The sequence below is a fragment of the Quercus lobata genome, chromosome 2 (genome assembly GCF_001633185.2).
Source record: "Quercus lobata isolate SW786 chromosome 2, ValleyOak3.0 Primary Assembly, whole genome shotgun sequence".
NCBI classification, from domain to species: domain Eukaryota; kingdom Viridiplantae; phylum Streptophyta; class Magnoliopsida; order Fagales; family Fagaceae; genus Quercus; species Quercus lobata.
In genome coordinates, this window is record NC_044905.1 from 80,302,659 (window position 1) to 80,325,112 (window position 22,454).

The 22,454-nt window shown below is 35.0% G+C and overlaps 2 protein-coding genes across 2 annotated transcripts; one reads left to right on the plus strand and one right to left on the minus strand.

Annotated features, from left to right (window-relative positions):
- Window positions 1-251: 251 nt before the first annotated feature.
- Window positions 252-10,368, plus strand: LOC115976809 (plasma membrane ATPase 3-like). The gene is made up of 21 exons (XM_031098297.1): window positions 252-695; window positions 946-1,065; window positions 1,359-1,457; window positions 1,650-1,787; window positions 1,933-2,067; window positions 2,148-2,327; window positions 2,858-3,064; window positions 3,161-3,280; window positions 3,368-3,487; window positions 3,670-3,792; window positions 3,879-3,983; window positions 4,097-4,241; window positions 4,988-5,152; window positions 5,441-5,679; window positions 6,430-6,462; window positions 6,590-6,671; window positions 6,918-7,078; window positions 8,243-8,422; window positions 8,511-8,693; window positions 8,778-8,956; window positions 10,077-10,368. Exons 1-21 carry the CDS (start codon window positions 642-644, stop codon window positions 10,171-10,173), a joined length of 2,865 nt encoding a protein of 954 aa, XP_030954157.1. The 5' UTR covers window positions 252-641; the 3' UTR covers window positions 10,174-10,368.
- A 10,718-nt stretch (window positions 10,369-21,086) lies between these two features.
- LOC115976810 (thioredoxin H2) lies at window positions 21,087-22,152 on the minus strand. Its single transcript, XM_031098298.1, has 3 exons — window positions 21,920-22,152; window positions 21,704-21,826; window positions 21,087-21,386 (listed from the first exon to the last, which is right to left on the minus strand). The coding sequence occupies exons 1-3, from the start codon at window positions 22,073-22,075 to the stop codon at window positions 21,240-21,242; spliced, it is 426 nt and encodes a 141-aa protein (XP_030954158.1). The 5' UTR covers window positions 22,076-22,152; the 3' UTR covers window positions 21,087-21,239.
- Between the last annotated feature and the right edge of the window lie 302 nt (window positions 22,153-22,454).

The window sequence follows — 22,454 nt, forward strand, 5'->3', positions numbered from 1 at the left end:
TAATTAGTATTTAATAAAAGTGATATCACTCTAGTTATGATAAAAAGTTGAAATTTCTTATTAAAAATTGTTGTGTCTCAAATATTAATTAAAAAAAATTAGGAAGTGTTTCATAAGTTACATATTTATTAAATTAAATAATAATAAAAACTGATAAAGATACTTGTCACTGTTGTCAGAAAGATTATTGTCTAGGGACAAAATCGTCGAAACAAGTGCTCCATTTTATTTATTCAGCAAAAGAAAAGTGCTCCATTTTATTTGTAAGACAAGGAAACACCTGTCCCAGGTAGTTTCAAGTATTGCATATTTGCTCTATTAAAGAGAAGGAAATTGCATCAACCAGAGTATAAAAATGAAGTTAATAGAATGTGTGTACCCGCCAAGTACATGATCTACTTTGAGCTGTTTATCCGCCACAAAGGACAAAAATCGTGGCCGAAAAAAGCTGCCACTTGAAGATTTAAGAGAGAGAGTGTGTGTCAGAGAAAGCAGATAGACAGGGTGCAAAACAGAGTATAACATAAGGAAATGAGACAGAGTGCACTGTTTTTCCATTGATTTTCTTGGGTGGTTTTGACGTTTTTCGCTTAATATTTATTCCCTTTTAGTAGTGCTCCTGAAAATCAAGAGGCTTTGAGATGGATGACAAGACTGAAGTTTTGGAGGCTGTGGTAAAAGAAGCTGTGGACTTGGTACCAAAACAGAGCAACCCACCTCTCTGGTTTTTTTTTTTTTTTTTTTTTTTTTTTAAACTTTGTCTGAGGACTATTTTATCTGTATTGAGTTTTGCTTTTTGGTGCATTTGCTTTCTGGGGGTTGGGATTTCTGGTGGGTTTGTGTGGAATTTTCACTTTGTTTGGTATTTTTTGTTGTTGGGTTTGGGATGAATTGTACTTTAAATATGGTTTATTTATTTATTTATGGATTGAACTTTTATTGCAGGAGAACGTACCAATTGAAGAGGTTTTTCTGACCTTGAGATGCAACAAAGATGGTCTCACAACAGTGTCTGCTCAGGAAAGGTTGGCCATTTTTGGCTACAACAAGCTTGAAGAGAAAAAGGTACTTCTTTTTGTATATATATTTTTCTTTTTTCTGTTTGTTTATAAGTAAAATTTTCCCAGCAATTTTTTTTCTGATATAAATGATGAACTCTTTCTTGGCTTTACAATGAATTAAATTTTCCAAGATTAATGAAGCCTAAAAGTTTTTTTTTTTTTTGGAATTATTTACCTATGCAACAAGCTACCTATGCAACAAGCAGAGCTAGTGAACAAATATTCAAATTTCTTCTTCTTCTTCTTTTATTTACTTTGGCCTTTTGGTTATATTTGACAATTTTTTGCTTTTTACAGGAAAGTAAGTTTTTGAAGTTCTTAGGATTTATGTGGAACCCTCTCTCATGGGTTATGGAAGCTGCAGCTATTATGGCCATTGCGCTTGCCAATGGAGGAGTGAGTGCTTTCTCTCTTTTCAAACCTCTTTATTGTGTGGTACATTTTTTTTTTTTTTGGTTGCTTAGAGAGTCAAGGAAAGGAAAAAAGAAATAAACTTTCCATGCTTGTATCGGGAAATTAAGAAGCACTTATTTGTATTTCAAGAGATTTTGACTATGGGGAACTTTGTACTGACTGCATATTTTGCAGGGAAAACCACCTGATTGGCAAGATTTTGTTGGGATTATTGTTCTGCTACTTATCAATTCAACCATAAGTTTTATAGAGGAGAACAATGCTGGAAACGCTGCTGCTGCTCTAATGGCCCGACTTGCACCCAAAGCTAAGGTATTTGTTGGAAAAGTCTTTGCCTTTCCTTAACTATATGATTTTGGCTTTCTTCTTGCTACTTGTTGCCATTTGTTGTGATGTAAATTTGAGCTATGAGTTTGATAATCTGGGTAATTGATGCACTTCTGGTCTCTTTTTTAAGGTCCTTAGAGAAGGGAGGTGGGTTGAAGAGGATGCAGCTATTCTTGTTCCTGGTGATATAATTAGTGTTAAGCTTGGGGACATTATTCCTGCAGATTCTCGCCTTCTTGATGGTGATCCCTTGAAAATTGATCAGGTAATTTTTCAACCTTCGATGTTTTGTGCAGATTGGCTAAGTGGAGCTGTCTGACTTATGTTTAACATTTGACTTTTCAGTCTGCACTTACAGGGGAGTCCCTTCCTGTGACGAAAGGCCCTGGTGATAGTGTTTATTCAGGTTCCACGTGCAAACAAGGTGAGATTGAGGCAGTGGTCATTGCTACTGGTGTTCATACCTTCTTTGGCAAGGCTGCTCACCTTGTGGATTCCACAAATCAAGTGGGACACTTTCAAAAGGTAAATAGATGCAAATGCAAGTGAATTCCTTTACTCTAAACAACAGCTACCAGAAGGATAATAAAAATTTGATAGGCAAAAGAAATAACAAGCTAATGAAGGAAGCGGGATCAAGTTGAATAAATTGGAGGGGATTGGTGGAGATTACCATAGAGTAATATCTTACATAGAAAGTGATGCACATGATCACGTATGGGAATAACATATATATATTTTAATTTATTCTCTAATGCCTTTTAATTGTTTCTCGGGTATCATTATTAAGCTTCTTCCTGAATCATACTAGTAATTGCCTCAAAAAATTGATTTTAATTCCTGGTTTGTTTTCAACTCTTGTGACTATAATCTTATACGAATAAATATTTGCTTTTGCCACACACAATATGACAGATAACTATGTTTGTTACCTGCAGTCAATTAAACATGTTTTTTTTTTAACCTGCAGTACTTATTTTTTACCTGCCGCAATCAGATTAGTTTTTCCTATTTGTATCTGTATTGAGAAAATTCTCTTTGCACTTGCTTAATAGGTGTTGACTGCAATTGGGAATTTCTGTATATGTTCAATTGCCGTGGGGATGATTATAGAGATCATTGTTATGTACCCAATTCAACACCGGAAGTACCGCCCAGGAATTGACAATCTGCTGGTGCTTCTTATTGGAGGAATTCCCATTGCCATGCCCACAGTTTTATCTGTGACAATGGCAATTGGGTCCCATCGCTTATCTCAGCAGGTTGGTTATACTGGGTGTTGCAGTTTTATTGCATTAACTTTTCTGGTGGTGCAATGCTTAATGGGATATATGGGCTACTATTTAATGAATATGCAGGGAGCTATCACTAAAAGAATGACAGCAATTGAAGAAATGGCAGGGATGGATGTGCTTTGCAGTGACAAAACTGGGACTCTGACACTGAACAAGCTTACAGTTGACAAGAATCTCATAGAGGTTGGTTAAAAAAAAGTTTGTGCCATTCACAGATGCATTCCTGACTTCCTTAAATATAATTCCTGTTCCAACATTTTATTTGAATAGATCTTTGCAAGGGGAGTGGACGCAGATACTGTTGTTCTGATGGCAGCTCGAGCATCCCGAGTGGAAAATCAAGATGCAATAGACACTGCTATAGTGGGAATGTTGAGTGATCCAAAGGAGGTAAATATCATTACCAATAGGATTTATCTTGTATATTCGCTAAAGTAGCTGAGTTGAATCTTTTATGCCAGCCTATATTACATGTGATAATGCACTTAAGATTATTAGTTAGTGGACTTTGCTTAAGCATTGGCTTTTGTGTTAATGATGTTTATTTGCTTCTGCTCTTGACTACCAAAAAGGCTCGAGTTGGTATTCAAGAGGTTCACTTCCTTCCATTCAACCCAACTGATAAGCGAACAGCTTTAACATATATAGACAGTGAGGGTAAAATGCATCGGGTCAGCAAAGGTGCACCAGAGCAGGTTAGATAATCAACAACTAATATTATTTAACTTGATGCTTCTGGAATGCTAAATGGACTAATTCATGCCTGTGTTTCTATTACTAGATTTTGAATCTTGCACACAATAAATCAGAGATAGAACGTAGAGTCCATGCTGTGATTGATAAGTTTGCAGAGCGAGGATTACGTTCTCTTGCAGTAGCATACCAGGTATGCTCATACATGCTCTTATGTCTGGTTTATGTTGTGAATTCATTTCTAACATATGTTTTCCATATTATAATTCATGCTATTATTGGAAATTTTCATTATTTAATGTGCAGGAAGTTCCTGATGGGAGGAAAGAGAACCAAGGAGGGCCATGGCAGTTTATTGGTCTCATGCCCTTATTTGACCCGCCTAGACATGATAGCGCAGAGACAATACGAAGAGCATTGAATCTTGGGGTGAATGTTAAGATGATCACAGGTATGTAGCCATTGTATAACAATAGGATATTACAGCTGTTTGTATATGTAAATGTTGTCAATGCTTTGGCATCTTTTGTGCCTGGTCATATCATAGCTATAATGATTTCACAGCGGATATATTGGAGGTTTTAGAGTGTTACAGATGGCATACTGTACATTTTGTTTAAAACCGTTGAAGTTATATTTAAACTATAAAATTGTATGAATGATAACTTTATGTTATCTATTCCATCTTGAACTTCTGGGTCTCAACTGTCTATCGCTTTGTAATAATTATATGATGAACTTGCAGACTAGTGATTTAAGCCAAAAGGATAAGTCACAGGCTTTGTGTCACTTTGGTGAAGACCTGATCTGCAGTTTTATATATATTACTTATGGCTTTTGTATGTGCATAGCATCCAGGATATTCCTTTGCACTTAAGATTGTTAGTTGGTTAAAGATTCTACTGATAGTAATTATCACCCATTTTCTATCAATTATGCGGCCCCTCTTTGAAATAGCAGCATGTAGTTCAGGTTGGAATATTAATAAAGGTTCTGATATTGCCATTGCTGTTTCCTTGCTTTTACATCCAATGATATGTTGTTTGAAGTGAGGTTCTCCTGAATTTAACTTGGTCAATCCATTCCATAATGCTTAAGAAAGGAAATCATCTTTGGTTCACTATTTCGGTGATATTCATCTTTGGTTCACTATTTCGGTGATATTCCATCTGCTTGACCCTTTTCAATCTCTATTAGGTGATCAACTGGCAATAGCAAAGGAAACAGGACGCCGTCTGGGAATGGGAACCAACATGTACCCTTCATCTGCTTTGTTAGGACAGAACAAAGACGAGTCAATAGCTGCTTTGCCTGTTGATGATCTGATTGAAAAAGCTGACGGATTTGCTGGAGTTTTCCCTGGTATTTTATCTTAGTTTTGTTCTTCAAAGTTTTGTAAATCACACTGGATAACCTATCACTAAGCCTAGTCCAAATTCAAATTCACCCACTTTAGCTGCTAGTGGCAGGAAGCTGTTCCCCTAAACACTGCTGGGGAGACAGCTAGATTCAACTAGGCATGTTGATAACTTTTCTTATGTTTTATTGATATATGATAAAAAGAATCTCTCTATTGTTAGGGAAGAACCTTTTTTTCTTTTTTGGTTGTCCATGTTTATCTGACTGCCCTCAATGCATCGGTTGGTACAGAGCACAAATATGAGATAGTAAAACGTCTGCAAGCTAGGAAGCATATATGTGGAATGACTGGTGATGGAGTTAATGATGCTCCGGCTCTTAAAAAGGCTGACATCGGCATAGCTGTCGCTGATGCAACTGATGCGGCTCGTAGTGCTTCTGACATTGTTCTGACAGAACCTGGTCTTAGTGTTATCATTAGTGCTGTACTGACTAGTCGGGCAATATTCCAGAGGATGAAAAATTACACGGTGAGCATCTGTTTTGATTGCAGAAATCTTTTATCAAATGTTCATAATCTATCAAATAATGGGTAGTTTTCTTGTGACATGCTTACTATATTCAAGTCACCTCAAGAAGAGTTCAATCCCTTCTTATGGGGATCCAGGATGTTAGAAAAGATAGAACATAGCCATGATACCATGTGAAAATAGAAAGGAGAAAATAAAATAGTCCAGGGACACAACATGGAAGCTAGATAAAGAGAGGAATGTATGTGGTTTGGCTTGGTGGCCTATGTCCACGAAGGAAAGCCCTTGATGGCTACATTTTACTATAAGCTCTATGTGTTACAATGAACCATAATAGGGTATTTATAGGAGGATATACAAGTAGGATTAGGATTTCTTTGCTTGGACACCAATTAGGATTGAACTTGGGCTTGACTAGGAATTGGGCTTTGATATCTTTAACACAGGATGAGGGTTTTAAGCTTCTTCAGATTAGACGCTGATTTGGTTCTTAGCAATGCCCGTTGGGGGAACAAAGCAGTTTATACTAAAAGGATTCACCTTATGTTATTATGTGGCTCGTTAGGAGAGGAGAATCTTTTTACTCTTTTTTTGGAAACCCTGCTGCATTCTTTGCCACCAAATGGTGTCATGCCCTCCTGAAATAGACAACAATTATGCTACAGATATTAATCACAATAAGAATTATAGTGGTACTCAAAGTTTAATTAATATTATTCATCAAATTAATTGACTTCCTTCTTGTTGCAGATATACGCAGTTTCCATTACAATACGTATTGTGGTAAGTTATATCGTGTTGGTTTCAAGATTCTATATTTAGAGAAGGTTTGATTGCATTTTCCTGAATAATGTTTATCACATCTTATCCTTTTTAGCTGTCTAACTTTGATTTCACTTGATTGCAACAGCTTGGTTTTATGTTACTTGCTCTCATATGGCAGTTTGACTTCCCACCCTTCATGGTGCTGATTATTGCTATCCTTAACGATGGTTTGTTTTCATATTTTACCTCAATGATGTGATTTCCTTCTTTATCTGATAAGCATATGACTATCCATAGTTTTTCCTGAATAACTGATCAAGTATTCAGATAAGCAAGATGTTTTCTATTCTCTTTCTAAATCACTTCTTACAATTCTTCTTGCAAAGAGAACAAAATAGAATAATCACTCCAAGTCCTTCTTTATTTGGTGATAAGTTCTCTATTTTCTCCTTACAAGATCTATGGCTTGCCAGGTACCATTATGACAATATCGAAGGATAGGGTGAAGCCATCTCCTCTTCCAGATAGCTGGAAGCTAGCTGAGATCTTTACAACCGGAATAATTCTTGGTGGTTATTTGGCTATGATGACAGTCATTTTCTTCTGGGCAGCATACAAGACAGACTTCTTTCCTGTAAGACTTGTCATCCTTTTGATAAATTAAAATGATCCATAAATTTATGCAGGTCATGGTAGAGAATACCTGATCATTTAGATATGTTTATAGTTTCTGTTATTTGGAGGCTGTCTAATATTCTAATCAAGCCCACATGTTAAATCCAGGACACCATAATCATCATCATCCCGAGTGCTATGTGCAATTTAAGGATTATTTGCATAAATCTTATTTTTTGCCTTCAGTCTATGATAAACACTATATCCTATCAACTTGTAAAAGTACATTTATTTTTTCAATTCTTATACCACTGACCATCTCAATAATTCCTTAATTCTCTAAGGCTTGCAGTCCTTATTAGAGAGAGAGTCCTTGTGAGTGGTCTGCTTAGGTGTAAAGTGTAAATCATCACAGTTAGCTTGGTCTTATCTAATCCTCGTTGAGGCTACTTTAATTTTTTCCTGTAAGCTACCTTAAAATTTTTGCTGATGATAGTCACAACACTAATAAAACTTTGGTCTGCATATTGGCACCATTAAAATAGATCTATGGTCTTTGTTCAACATCTTGTTAGATAACATATGCCTAATCTCATAGCCATTTTTTATGGTATATTATAATTTTAATATTTGATTAGTATGAGTCTTCTTGAATCTCATGCATCAAATTGCTTTTATAATTGAGGCATTTTTGCCTCCAATATGGATATAGTCCTAAAGATGTTGGTTTTTCTTCCATGTCACCTTTGTTCTTACTAAAATAGCTCCATGTGAAATGTTTGCATAAATTGAAATGTTTGGAGTTTAAGGCATCCTATGCCAATTATGTTTTTCATTAATTCCTCTTATTGCGCAAGTCAAATGCACACAATTCATCCTTCCTCTTTTCGTCATTGTAAACTGATCATGTTCTGTAATATGGTAAATCTGCATAAAATTGTGGCAATGTTTGTCTCATCCTGTTTAATGATTTCTTCTTAGAAATAATGTCTTATGTACTTGACATATCTTGCATTTTAAACTATCTGATATTATAAAATTAATTAGTATATGACCAAATTTTGTGTTTCCACCTCTATCCATATGTATGAATCTTCCTTTTACCTTGACTGCTTGTCTTTTCCTGAGCAAGATTTATTTTGTACGCAGTTGCTTGAACTGACCCTTATTATGTAATATACAGCGTACATTTGGGGTTCGAAGCCTTAAGCAAGAGGATGATTTTAGAAGGCTTGCCTCAGCAGTATATCTGCAAGTGAGTACTGTAAGTCAGGCCCTCATATTCGTGACAAGATCCCGGACTTGGTCTTTTGTTGAGCGTCCTGGCTTGTTGCTTGTAGCAGCTTTTATTGTTGCTCAGCTGGTGCGTCTATTTTTGCACTTGCATTTTGTGATTTTGCTTTACTGATATATGGAAAATATCAATCTATTAATTTTCTTGCTGTGTGCAGTTTGCCACACTGATTGCTGTTTACGCAAACTGGAAATTTGCTGCAGTTCAAGGGATTGGATGGGGCTGGGCTGGTGTTATCTGGCTCTATAACATCATCTTTTATATCCCTCTTGATTTTATCAAGTTCTTTACCCGATATGCCTTAAGTGGGAGGGCTTGGGATCTTGTTATTGAGCAAAGGGTATGTATGATTCTGGTTTAATAGAGTAAAATGTTGAGAAGAGCTTGTCCTCGACTTGTTGTGGTCAAATTTTATGTTTTGTAGATTGCCTTCACAAGGAAAAAGGATTTCGGGAAGGAAGAACGGGAGCTTAAATGGGCACATGCACAAAGGACACTCCATGGGCTTCACCCACCCGAGTCCAAGATGTTCACTGAGCGCGCAAGTTACTCAGAACTTAATCAAATGGCTGAAGAGGCAAAAAGACGAGCTGAGATTGCTAGGTATGCATATTAACAAATAGCTAATTTTTTCCCCCTCTCTTATATGATACTGTCCTTTTATCTCTCTTTGAAAATATTAATTTAGATTTTAGACTAAGATGAAATGATGTGATTATGTGGAAGATACCTATGTTTATGTTTATGGGCTTTACTAGGGCTGTAAATGAGATGAACTGAACAATAAGGTGTTCACAGGGCTTGGTTATTTTGTTATTGAGCTCAAGTTCAAACGAGCTCAATTTTCCTATTCAAGCTTAGTTCGTTAATTTCTTGAACAAGCTTGATCTTGTCCACAATCTTTGTTAAATTTGTTATATAAGTTAACTTAATATGATATTTATTTAAGAAACCTATGTTTTTACCTTTGTTAGTGTAAAATCCACCAAACTCAATAAAAAAATTTACTGATTAATTTATCCACAACAATAATAATTTTCAAAACATGATATAAATACATTTTTTGAAAATTTTTTCTTTGAAGTTAGACATATTAGCCATATAGAGTATTATCTTTGGTGTTTAGGAACATACTGAGCCAAGCTTCAACTTAACTTCAAGATTGTTCATTTAGTTAATGAATGAGCCTCAATGAGCATCTTAACAAGTCTAATTTGAGTATTCATAATTAGTTTGGCTTGTATAACACAGCCCTCTTTGATAGATACGATAATATTTTAAACCTGTGGCTTCAGTTCCATGATGATTGCTTTTTATTATCAAGCTAGGCCACCGATTAGTTTTTGGTGTAAGTAGGAATTGAACCTTATATCTCTTATTCATTTTACAGCCCTAAGCCTAAGGTTACAATTTTGGGCTGTTTTTGGTGGCATTTACAACTGGACTAACTAATCGGTTTAAATTACCATTTGAAACAATGTTTTGAGACAGTGAAATTGTGAAAAGAGCTCTTATAAGAAATTGCAGGCTGTCATATGCATGGTAAAATTGGTTAACATGTAGATCGCTAGAACACTCAGATCATGTATACTAGTTTATTATATGGTTATGGTATTAAAAAAAAAAAAAAAAGAAGAAGAAAGACATAGATGTACTATAAGTTATTTGCCTTACTGTGGCACTTTGGTCCTGTTAAATCTTGCAATTTTCTTGTTTTTTGCAGACTAAGAGAAATGAATACATTGAAAGGACATGTTGAATCAGTGGTGAGATTGAAGGGGCTTGATATAGATACAATTCAGCAATCATACACTGTCTGATAGATCGTACACTTCCATTCCTCATGGTGTAATGATGGAAGCAAAAGAGCCATAGTTTGTCATTCTATTGTATAAATCATATCCACCTACATTTATATATAATTACTACAGTTGTTTCTAAACATGTGCGAGTCTGCTTGATTGTAAATTGGGCTGCTATTCGTTTCTCTTTCTTTAACATTTCTTTTTTTTTAATCCTTCCCCACTTTTTCCCTACATATTTTCAATTTGGGCAAGACCTAAAAGTAAGTTTCGCAAGAATCTGTCCTGCTACCAATTAAATCAAACATAGAAACTGATTATCAAAAAAAAAAAAAAAAATCAGAGATAGAAATTAAATCTCAGAGCAAATTGCAACTTATTTACTTGTGGTTTGGGCAAAATTGAAGTTGCTTACATGTGGTTTGAAATTTGATATTTTACTTATCTAAGGTTAACTCAGTTAGAGTTTCGTAACTCATTTTTGTTAAAAACAATGCTAAATATGTAATTTTGCTCAACTTTTACGGATAGAAAAATTGAATAGAAATGATGAGGTCTTTTTTGGGAGGAGAAATGAAGACTTTGATATATGATATGACTTTAACTTCATGAACCATATACAAATTAAAATGTATTATAAATTAAGTATAGATCAAATGTTAAATCCATGAAAACAAATTTAATTTTTGACCTTTTTGTCTCATACCGTCCGTGCAGCCACTTGTTAAGAAGAAAACACATTTGAGAAGTTTTTTTTTTGGGTTATATCAACTACTTCCTCTTGTTATTTTTATTCAACATGAAATTTCACTTACTCGCTTATTTCTAACAAATATGGTGTGTAAACCTTAAAAAAAACAAAATTATAAGTCAACTTTATTAATATGAAAATAAGAAAAGGAAAACAGCACCCAGTACACAGGAAGTGTACTAGCAGTGCAGCAAAATTAAAGAAAAGTACAGCAGTCAAGAAAATCTAACAAACTAGAAAAGGAATGACTACTCATAGCATCCCTCCATTCGTATGTAGTGTTCGGGAACATCCGCATATCTCCATTGCGATGTTTAGCAAATCACCCCTCCAACATGCCAATTAATCCACCACCCTCTTTGGAATAACCCAATGCATCCCAAACAAACAAAGAGCTAAAGGCCAAAGTTCTCTAGCCATGGAATGGTGTAATAGTTAATGATCAATGGATCCCCCATCTTGCTTACACATGCAACACCAATTCACAATGATAATACTTCATCTTTGAAGATGATCAACTCCCAATTGAATTGAACCAAAGCACGCACAAAAGCCTATAAATTAAAAAAAGACATACTTATTAACAACCCAAGGCCCACAACTATGATCCACCAAATGACCAAAAATTACAATTACATAATTATGAAAATACCTTTGATTCTTGCTAAAGCCAAATAAACCTAATTAACTACCATGGACACATATATTCTTAGGTTTTGCCTTAATTTTAGGCTTCCAAAGAGGATTTGTTTTTACTAGACACACGATGGTTTACATCATCAAATACACCAAGTTTCGCATGAGCACTCTCTAAACAGTAAACTTTCTTTAGCCTTTCTAGAAATCCTGTAAGAATGATATCACAGAAGTAACATTCTTTAAAACTTCACATAAATAATATAACTTCAATGACTAATAATTATAACTTATCAGAAGTTCAGAACTAGGATGATTTAAGATTCCAAAAATACCTAGAGAAAGGGGGAACTGGCTTCAAATTGACCCATTTTCAAACTATATTATTGCCCAAAAAAGATCATAAGAAATAGAGTTCATTTTCACGCACAAACATATACAAAATATTACATCAATGTAATGGTAGATGCAATATTTACACACAGACACAAGCATACACATAGAAATTGAAAGAATTTTTCGATAACCCACTTTTTCTACCACCGTGTCCTGAAAATGTCTGGAGACAGGCACCTTTGTCAGCATTCCACATCCAAATCCAAACAGTGCAATCCTCTGATCCAGCTTAGCTTAGACCAAATGTCCTCTCGGATGCCACTGTGATGGAACATAATTCATAGTCAAATTTCAAATAAATGAAACAAAAACAACAATTATTATTATTATATTATATGAAAAATGTAATTTAATAAAAATAATTATATTACATAATTATAATAGTATTTTTTTTATATAAATGGAGAAGATGTTATTAAAAGAACTTTCTTTAAATATACTATGATTGGTTGGCTAATTTGAACATATCCACGAATATTTTAAAAGTATGTACAATCCGATTCCATAGAACACATGTAACATGTTATATTAAGTTTAAATTATTATATGATTCTAAAAAAAAAGTTTAAATTATTATATAAGTTTAGAATTGTAGCATTTTTTTTCTTTCCAAATATAACTATAATGCCTATATTATTGAAACTTGAATTTTAAGGAAATTTGTGAATATTTATAATATTTATTGCTTTTTTAGGGCCCATAATTCTAATTTTTAATGCATTTTTTTGTTTGTATTTTTTAACCAAAAATAGATAAAATTACATAGTTTTCAAACATTGATTAAGAATTACAGTAACTTGTTAGAGACTTTGGTTTTATTTTTAAACCTATAGACCATAGCTCTAACATTTGGTTTTATTTTTCCACTTGCTGGAAGCTCCCACTTCACATTTTCAATGCCATTCAAGTTAAAGGTGTATTTGGATACCGCTTATTGCTGAAAACTGAAAACAATGTAACAAAATAATTTTTAAATATATGAATAGTGCCGTGGGACCCAGTTTTGAAGTTGTTTTTGCTAAAAAAAATATTTGTGGGTCCCGTAAATAGTGCACGGGACTCATTGGAAAATGTGGGATGCAGCTGAAATGTGCTTTTCAGTACTATCCAAACATACACTAAGTGTCGTCTAGATATGGACTTCTTTTGCAAGGTTAATATGTAAATATTCTGCTTCGTGATGATCTACCTTTCTTGCTGTGGTGGGCCTTTTTGTGTCTTGGGCTGGATCACTCCTGCCGTACTACAGCCCTATGATTCTCGGTAGGAGAGTTGTGACTGACCTAACTGAAATACACCTTAGGCCAGCTTGTGCGCAAGTTAGAGTCGTGGCAGTAATCTTGAGCGTGTCGTGTGCCCATGATAGGAAATACTATTATAAAACATTATAGCAGGAAAAACACAATGCAGCAAGGTAGCTAAAATACTTTAACTAAAATATTCCTACTGACAACAATAATGCTTAGACAATTCCACAAAGGAGAAGTATGATAATGTGATTACAGCAGAAATAGATTAATAGCAAAAGAAGTCACACTAGCTTTTAAACAACTGTGGCAAAAGAAAATAAGATTAGTCTGCCGAAGGAATGGGCTTGACCCTTTGGTAGATTCAAGTCCAAGAAGGGAACCACCTTCTAATGTGGGTAACCTTAGAGGGGGATCCTACTGTAGAGATTACTTTGGAAAATGGGCCTAAGTGGCTCAATCTCAAATTCCTGATTTGCTAGAGAGTGGGCTATTAAGAGAGAGAGAGAGAAGTAGGTGGCCTACTGGTGCATGCTCTTATTCCTATCACTCCTATTCTTTCTTCCTTACAAACGATTTCCTTTTTTTTTTTTTTTTTTTTTTTTTTTTTTTTGTATCCTTACTTGTTTTCCTTTCTTTTCCTTTGGTGTTCCCGATCCCTCTCTGTTGTTCTGTGTTGTTGTTTACTGTGCACATCTATGGCCTTTTATACTACCTACTATGACAAGGTTTACCATTCTAACTCCTCAACTACTTTTGGCTTGTTGTGGGTGTCCTTCCAAGACTACCCACTGGTCTGCTGGCTGCTCAACCACCACCACTACCTTGTGTTGGTTGCGTCACGCCTCATTCCCAGACAAAAGTAGTTTTGTTTTGTTTTTTGCTTCCCTTGACACTCCCATCTGGATAAGGGCTGAGTTTCTCTTTTACCAACCTCTATAGCATGCACCTAGTAATTCCAGCTCATATTTACCTCTTTTAGGTGGGATGTCATACCAACAAGACATTTCTCCCAAAAGAGCTTGAGCGGGAACACCAAAATAGGCTCCCCCTTCTCCCTACCTCCAGACCACACCATTTCTTACCTCTAACCCAAGGCCCACTTCCCCTGTATTGGTTGGGTACAAGTAGATGGTGCTTGAGGCTTGTGTGCGTGCTCCACTTCCATATGAGTCTATTGTTGTTCTGGCATTCACTCTTTGCCATTGCTTTCAGGTTTATCTAATTCTACTGCACGTTTTGGGGTTTGTTTAACTCTTGTGGCGTGGATGAGCTTTTGGGTCTTCATTCTTTATATCTCATTTCTTCTTTGGGCTGGACAATGCTTGAGTATGGGCTTCCTCTTCTTTAATTCGGCTCATGTTTCCTCTCGTCCCTTGTCCGTGGGCTGGCTGGTGCTCCTGCCACACCACTGTGTTGTTTTCGTCATGATATCGTTTAACCTTGTTTGTTGTACTACCTCTATGCCTGCGGGCTGAAGTGCCTGCCATCACAGTTTCATGGGTTACTCCTCCCTATAGTTTTTTTTATTGCCCAACATTCATGCTGGACCAATTTACACAATATCTCAAGCTTCCCTGACCCATTTTATTCCTTGGGCATCCTTAGCTCGTTTCATTTTTTGGGCATCCTCGGCCCATTTCGTTCTTTCCTACTTTTTACATTTCCATGGGATTTTGCTAAATCCTTTGGGCTTCCCTGGCCCAATTGCCACATTCTCTTCCTTTAGGTTTATTAGCCTTCGAACTAATCTCATTTATCAATTCTTTTCTTTGGGCTCCTCCAGCCCATTTTTTGCTTTCTTTCTATTTCTCATGATTCCCATAGGCTTGCTACTTCATTCTTTGGGGCTTCCTTGGCTCGTTTGCTTTACTTGGAGTCACTTTGTTATTTTGTGGGCTCGTGGACCATTATTCCTGCCATTCGGGCTCAATGGTCTTTACTTTGCTATTTTCTTTCTTCACCTTTTTTCATATTGTTGGGCTTCTTCATTGGACCATTTTGCCAAAAATGGGCATCAACACTTGCTAACCCCCAAGGATTGGTTAAGTGGTTCCTAAGATGTAATAATATCTATGAGATCTTGGGTTCAAAATATCTTGCCAGTATCTTGAGGATGAGATTTCTCACTATAATAACCTGGTGTGTGTGTGTGTGAAACAAGGGACTGCATACACTCTTTATGGTGGAGTGCTTTGAGTAGGATTTGATCCCATCGCAACAGTCAAACCCCTTCCTAACCCGGCCCACTTGCCTCCAAATCTGGAATGCCTTTATAGAGGAGGCTACCCAAGGAATTGAAAATTTTTAAGTAGGATGTGGAATGTGATTTTAGTGAGAGAATAGTCACATACTTGAAAGGTCTGAATACCGTCATTTGTCAACCAAAAAAAAATCTACCTTTCTTACTACTTGTAGAGTTGTACATTTCGCTTGTTAAAATGAAGCTCGTTTCGTTAGAGCTGAAACATATAAATCTGAATAGATGAATATATATATTCACCATGGCACAAAAGCATATACCCTTATGAGTTATCTCTAATCTCTATTTCTCCTTCTCTTTCCAATTTTTTATTAACCTTTGAATCACCACAACTCTTTACAGCAAACCACTTTATGTTTCAAAATTCCAAGTATCAAATTTTTTTTTTTTTTTTTAAGAATATAAACATATCAATTAGAATGGATAAACATAACCACACAATTTTTGCAAAGCAGCACTCTTTATAAATAGGCAAAAATATCAGTTTGGTCTCCTACATTTGGGGTTATTGTAATTTTAGTTCCTACATTTGGGTAATTGTCAATATGGTTCATGTTATTTTTTAAATTTGTGGTCAATTTAATCTTTACCGTCAACTTACTAACAGAAGTTGACTGCAAGTTGAAAATAACATGGACCTATTTGACTGTTACCAAAATGTATGGACCAAATTAACTGTTACCAAAATGTAGAAACCAAACTAACAGTGACCCAAAATGTATGAACCAACAAGGTATTTTCACTTTATGAATGTGCATCTACTATTGTTGGACCTGTTTGTCAAGTTTTTCCATCGTAGGTAGAATGTCATAAATGCAGTTTCAACAACTTCTCTACAAAATTGAGATGCAAAGAAATAGTACCCCAACATTTTAATTCTTTCTTATAACTCACTGCGATTTTCCATATCCACCAAATTGACCTTTGGACTAACTTTCATTAGCTCTTGTGAAAATGAAAAATTATGAGACCGTCATGTGATAATTGGCGTGAATCAGTTAGTAAGTATTCTTAATTTGATTTTGAGATTGTTACGTGATCTTTTCTTCCATAAAAACTGACAAAAGTTAGTCTAAAGTGTCAATTTGGCGAATATGGAAACTCCATCAAGTATTTTTGCAATTGATTTAAACTCCAGTGGGTGTTTTTGTTTTCTAGCAAAACAAAATCCCTGATTTGGCTATCTAATATAGCTTTTAAAATAATAATAATAATAATAATAATAATAATAATAATAATTTTCTAGATTTTTTAAATATGAAAAAATAAAATTCTAAACTACATCACACTAACAATACTAAGAAATTAATTGATTTTTTTTATACGCGAGATTCAAATCTCATAGCTATTATTCAACAAGAAGATACTTTACTAACTTTAATCTAATACCAAGTGTGAAACTTTAAAGTTTGGTGAGTAGAATTTTGCTTTCATAGTCACCAACCACAACCACACGGTCCACACCCACACCTAAACTTTAAATAGTTCCTCTTATCAAATGAACTCTATAAATGAATTAAAGAAGCAAAATCTCATACAATTATGTACCCAAGCAAAAGAACAAAAGGCAATGACAACAGGAATGTGCATTAGTTCAATTGTTAAACTCATTTTTTGATTAATAAAGATGGATTTGAAAACAATTACAACACACTCACAAGACCCTCATCTTTGCCAAAATAATTAGAAATTGATTCGAAAAAACAGAACCAATGTGAATAAAAATAAATAACAAGAATAAATCCTAACGATCAAGAGAATCAGAGTGATAATGTGTGAAAATTAGAAACCCTAGAATACTAGAGATTGGAACGGATGATGTCAACACTACCAAAAGAGGCTATGGTGGTGTTCATGGAGGACGGTCATTGTTTGGATTTTAATTTTTTGAAATATAGGTTTTTTTTTATTAGAGTGATTCTTTGTATCCGGTTGTAACCTTTTAATTGTAAAAAAATGACATGGCATGATAACTTTGGAGCTATAAAAATGAACTTTTACGCAGAGTCTTTATTGAATATAATCTCTAGGAAAATTGATTTGATTAGGTTGGATACAAGGTCGACAATATGACATAGGGAGTAAGAGTGGTTCTTGAACCATAATTCTTCCTTAAAACGTGGTAGACCATAAGTAGTTAGCTATCACTTTTACATGAAAATACCATTTTTTTTCTCCACTACTTACCATCTATCATGTCACAATTGTGAAAAAGTTATGACAAAAAGAGTTATGGTACTATATTTTCTCATTCATGGGGAGTAAACAATAATTTAACCCTATGAGAAGTCCAAGTCCAAGTCCAACATACAAACTTTCACACAAAAAGTTGGCGCATATGCATGCATTGCAAAATTTATGTGGTTTGGCAAAATGCCTACATCCACAAGTGGCGGCAAAAAAATTTCCACTATAAAATAATGAAATTACAATAGTAGCACACATACACTCTCAGAATACCCAAACTCCAAATACATCATCGGCTCTCTCACAAAGAATAGAGCACCCTTATTGTATTTGCGAGTGTTGCAACTACCTCTCTTTCTCACATTCAATTGCTACAACACACACACACACATCTATATAAAAGGTTGAGTTTAAGTTATACCTAATATAACTTTAAGTAATATTACACCACTTGATATTATTTAATTGAATGCAAATTTTGACAAATTCACTGTTAGATTACATTATTTTCATATATTCTCCATACTTGCAAAATTTCAATGTGATTAAAGATTAATAACCATGTCATCAATCAATTATTTAAATTCAAATTTTTGTAGTTCAAAATAATGCATAAAAGATGAATCAAATGGTAATGGGTAGATCTCAAATTACACTCTTGAAGTTTGGAAGTGTTTGGATTTTACACTTTGAAATTTTAGAATTTAAAATTTACCACTTGAAGTTTTGGAGTATTTGGATTTTACACCTTAATGTTTCAAAATTTAGATTTTACTCCCAAAAATTTGGGGGTGTTTGGATTTCATATTCCAAAATTCTGAAATTTTAGAATGTAAAATTTAAATACTCTCAAATTTTAGGACGTAAAATTCAAATACTCTTAAAATTTAGGGAGTAAAATTCAAATTTAAGGACTAAAATCCAATTGGTATGTCAATAGTTTTGTGGCTAGTGGGCTTGCTGTGCATTAATCCTTAAACTTGGTTTTACCTGTTGCACAATCATAGAATCCAACTAGAATTGGCCCAACTAACAAGGACCGAATTCTCAAGCTACACGCAATACTCTCACTATAAATACAGAAAGAAAAGTACAAAAAACTTAGATTTTTCTAGCTCAAAGCACGTGTTGTGAGATTTTTTTTTTTTTTTTTTAATAAAAATTTTTTGGATAAGTTTTTTTTTTTTTTTTTTTTAAACTAAACTTTGGATAAGTTTGTTACGAAGACATAAATTAGTAAAAGAATATACTATTTTATTGGCATTTTAGGTGAAGTTTGAGATATACTTTTACTCTTAAACCTAAAATCTAAAGAGTATTTCTAAACTAAATATAAGTCCAATCCGAATAAAAGGTAATGGGGCTTGTGAGGTCAGATTTTTGAGCTTTTAATCATTTCGCGGTAGCCATTTTGTTGTCGGTCTAGTTGCAAGGGTTCGGAGGTTCAGTGAGAGTTCATTAGGGATTTTGAAGATTACTTCTTATTGTGATCACAAGTTTGGTCGAAAGTCTCTAACAAGTTACTATAAATTTAGTTTGCTTTTGAAGTTGAGGTCTTTAAAGCATACATAATTACCTATATATGAATTAGTGGTATGGGGTCCATTGGTCGTCGATGAATGTCAGGGGTGCCCCATTGAAATACATAATTAACTCTCTTTTTTATAGGTAATATAAGAATTATTATTGATGAATTGAAAAAGAAACATACAATGTGTTCATGAGAATGAACACAGCAAAGCACAAAACATTACACAACAGAAAACAATCAAGAGACTAAACTAACAAGAGAAAAAAACTGAACGATAGAAGAACATTATGTAAAACCACAGTACCGAGACCAATCAAAAAGACTTTTCTAGCACAAGCCTATTAACTCAACCAAAGACTTTTCAGAATCTTCAAAGGACCAACAATTACGCTCCATCCATACAGTCCACATCAAACATCCTGAAATTAAATTCCAAATATCTGAATTATGTTTCCCAAGCCAATGATTCCAACAAAATAATAATTCCGCAACAGAGCTAGGCAATACCCACTGAATACCGAAAGCCTGAAGCATAAAAACCATAAAGAATTCACCACATGACAGTGAATAAGGAAATGATCCAAAGATTCCCGACTGCACCAGCACATACAACACCAATTTGCCAAAGGGCGACTTCTAAGCATGAGATTATCAAATGTAAGAATGCGATCATGAGCTGCTGTCCATAGAAAAAAAGCCACCCTTTTGGGAACCTTTGCTTTCCAAATGCCCTTCCAAAGGAAGATAGAGTTGGGAGTCGCCCTTAACTCATTGTAAAAAGAATGGGTATCAAACTTACCATTTCCATTAAGACCCCAACACAAAGAATCGCTGCCTACTCCACGTGGAAGATGAGCTTGAATAAATTCAAGAAGAGAAAAAGAAGCAGCAAGCTCCTAGTCTTTGAAATACCTATGAAATCTCAAGTTCCAAAATCTAATATCATCCCCCTTTTGATGACTCACAACATCAGAAATACAAGCTTCCTTATCAACTGAAATCACATATAACTCAGGGTAGAGGATTTCAAGGGGATCAACCCCAACCTTTCTATCATGCTAGAAATGAATCCTAGTACCATCACCCACAACAAAGGAAAAATGCTTAGAAAAGCTTTCCCACCCTTAATTAATACTACGCCACAAACCACACCCATGAGTTCTCCTACAAATTTTAGTACTCCAACCCCCTTGACCCTCTCCATATTTAGTGGATACCCTCTACCAAAAATGAGTAACTTCATGCACGTATCTCCACAACCATTTCTCTAATAAAGCTTGATTAAAGGACACCACATTTCTTATCCCCAAACCTCCCATTTCAATAGGTGAGCAAACCTTATCCCACGCCACCAAAGGGTATTTGAAACTCCCCTCAGACGATCCCCATAAAAAAGTTTCTTTGGATTCTTTCCAGCCTAGCAGCCACAACCATAGGAATAGTAAATAACGATAAAAAAATAAGTAGGAAGGCTAGAAAGAATGGTCTTCAATAAAGTGAGCATACCACCCTTGGATAAATAAAGGCGTTTCCATCCTGATAATTTCTTCTCCATCTTCTCCAAAATGGGATTACAAATAGAAGTTTTCTTGAACGATGTACCAAGTGGCATCCCCAAGTATTTCATAGGCAAACTGCCCACCCTGCAACTAAGGATATTAGCCAAAGCATCCAAATTATTCACCTCCCCAATAGGGAAAATCTCACTTTTCCCAGAACTACAGTAACTTGTCTATTGGTCCTTGATGTTTGGGATATCCTATCATTGTCATGCAATCTAAGAAGTACAAAATCATTGATTAAGAATTCCATGGTTTCTCAGAAACAATGTAGAAATTCACTACGAAACTAGGTTCCTTGTCCTCGTCCATACAAAGGACAAAGAAAATGAGCAAGCAATCAACTAAAAAGACAAACAAGAAACACAAGCTTAACAGCACATTTACTTCAGAAAATATAATAAATTTTCATCAAATACTATATCCCAGTTATATCATCATGATAATCAGTGAAATTTATGGAAAATGAGATGAAACCATGAAAGGATTTTTAAGAATATGATCATCATCATGATCAAACTGCAGCTTGGATGGCCTTGTGCTTCTCAATCTTCTTCTCAAGCTCATCTTTCTTGGCCCCAACCACCCTGTCCACTTCCTTCCCATTCTTCACCAACACAAAAGTCGGCATTGCCTGCACCTGAAACTCCTGTGCCACATCCTACATACCATTTTGTTTCCCACAAATACCCCAAAAGAAGAAAAAGTCAATAATCATATAATCTCAATAATCATATAACAAAAACTCATAATAATCATATAATAAGGAATGTATCTATAGTGTGTTTACTAGAAACAAAGGTTAAAGAGATTAATGCTCAAAGAATCCAGAATGCTATAGAGAAATCTGGTAAGGAGGCCTTGACCTAAAAGTGCAAAATTAGAAGCAACAGGTCCTAAAAACATTGAATAATTGCAAATACAAAATTGGAGACAATTAATAAAATAGAGGAGGAGGAGGAGGAGGAAGGTACGGACAGGTAATTCATCGACGTCGATCTTTGCGAATTCGACCTCGGTGAACTTGGAGGCCATGGCGTGGATGGCGGGCTCCATGAACTTGCAGGGGCCACACCACGACGCAGCGAAATCAATCACCATCTGATAATTCATTCAATCAATCAAAACCAACAAAGTGAATCAAATACCTAAATAAAGAGAGATTAAAATGAAATGAAAAGAGAGAAGTTGTACGAGTTGGGAGGAGTCTTTGGAGTTATTGAAATGGAGCTGCCATCTGGCCGGAGAATGAAAGGAGAGGATGCGAGATGATGATGTCTCCGATGATGTCGCTGCAGCTGCCTCTGCGGTTGCGCCGCCTCCTAGGAAGCTTGATATTATAGATCCCATTCTTTCTCTCTCTCTCTCTCTGTTTCTTTTATTTTTATTCCTCTAAAACTTGGAGGGCAGTCCAATCCAAATGGACTAGTTTAAGACTTTTTAAGTGCAACTTTTTGGTTTTGTGTTTGTCTCTTTCAAACTTTCAAAATCTCTTTCTTTCTTGCTTTCTCTTTCTTTTTCTTTTTTTTTTTGACAAAGTAAAAAATATTCATAATACTTTCCCAATTGACAAATTGTTACAGACTATTATTGATTAAAAAAAATTCAATAATAAATTTAAATTTGAACCAATAATAATTTACTAGTTATAATTTGTTGTAAAAATATTATAAACCTATTACTTCTCCTAAAATATATGCCGAAAGTCTTATCCCAACGTCAAATTAAT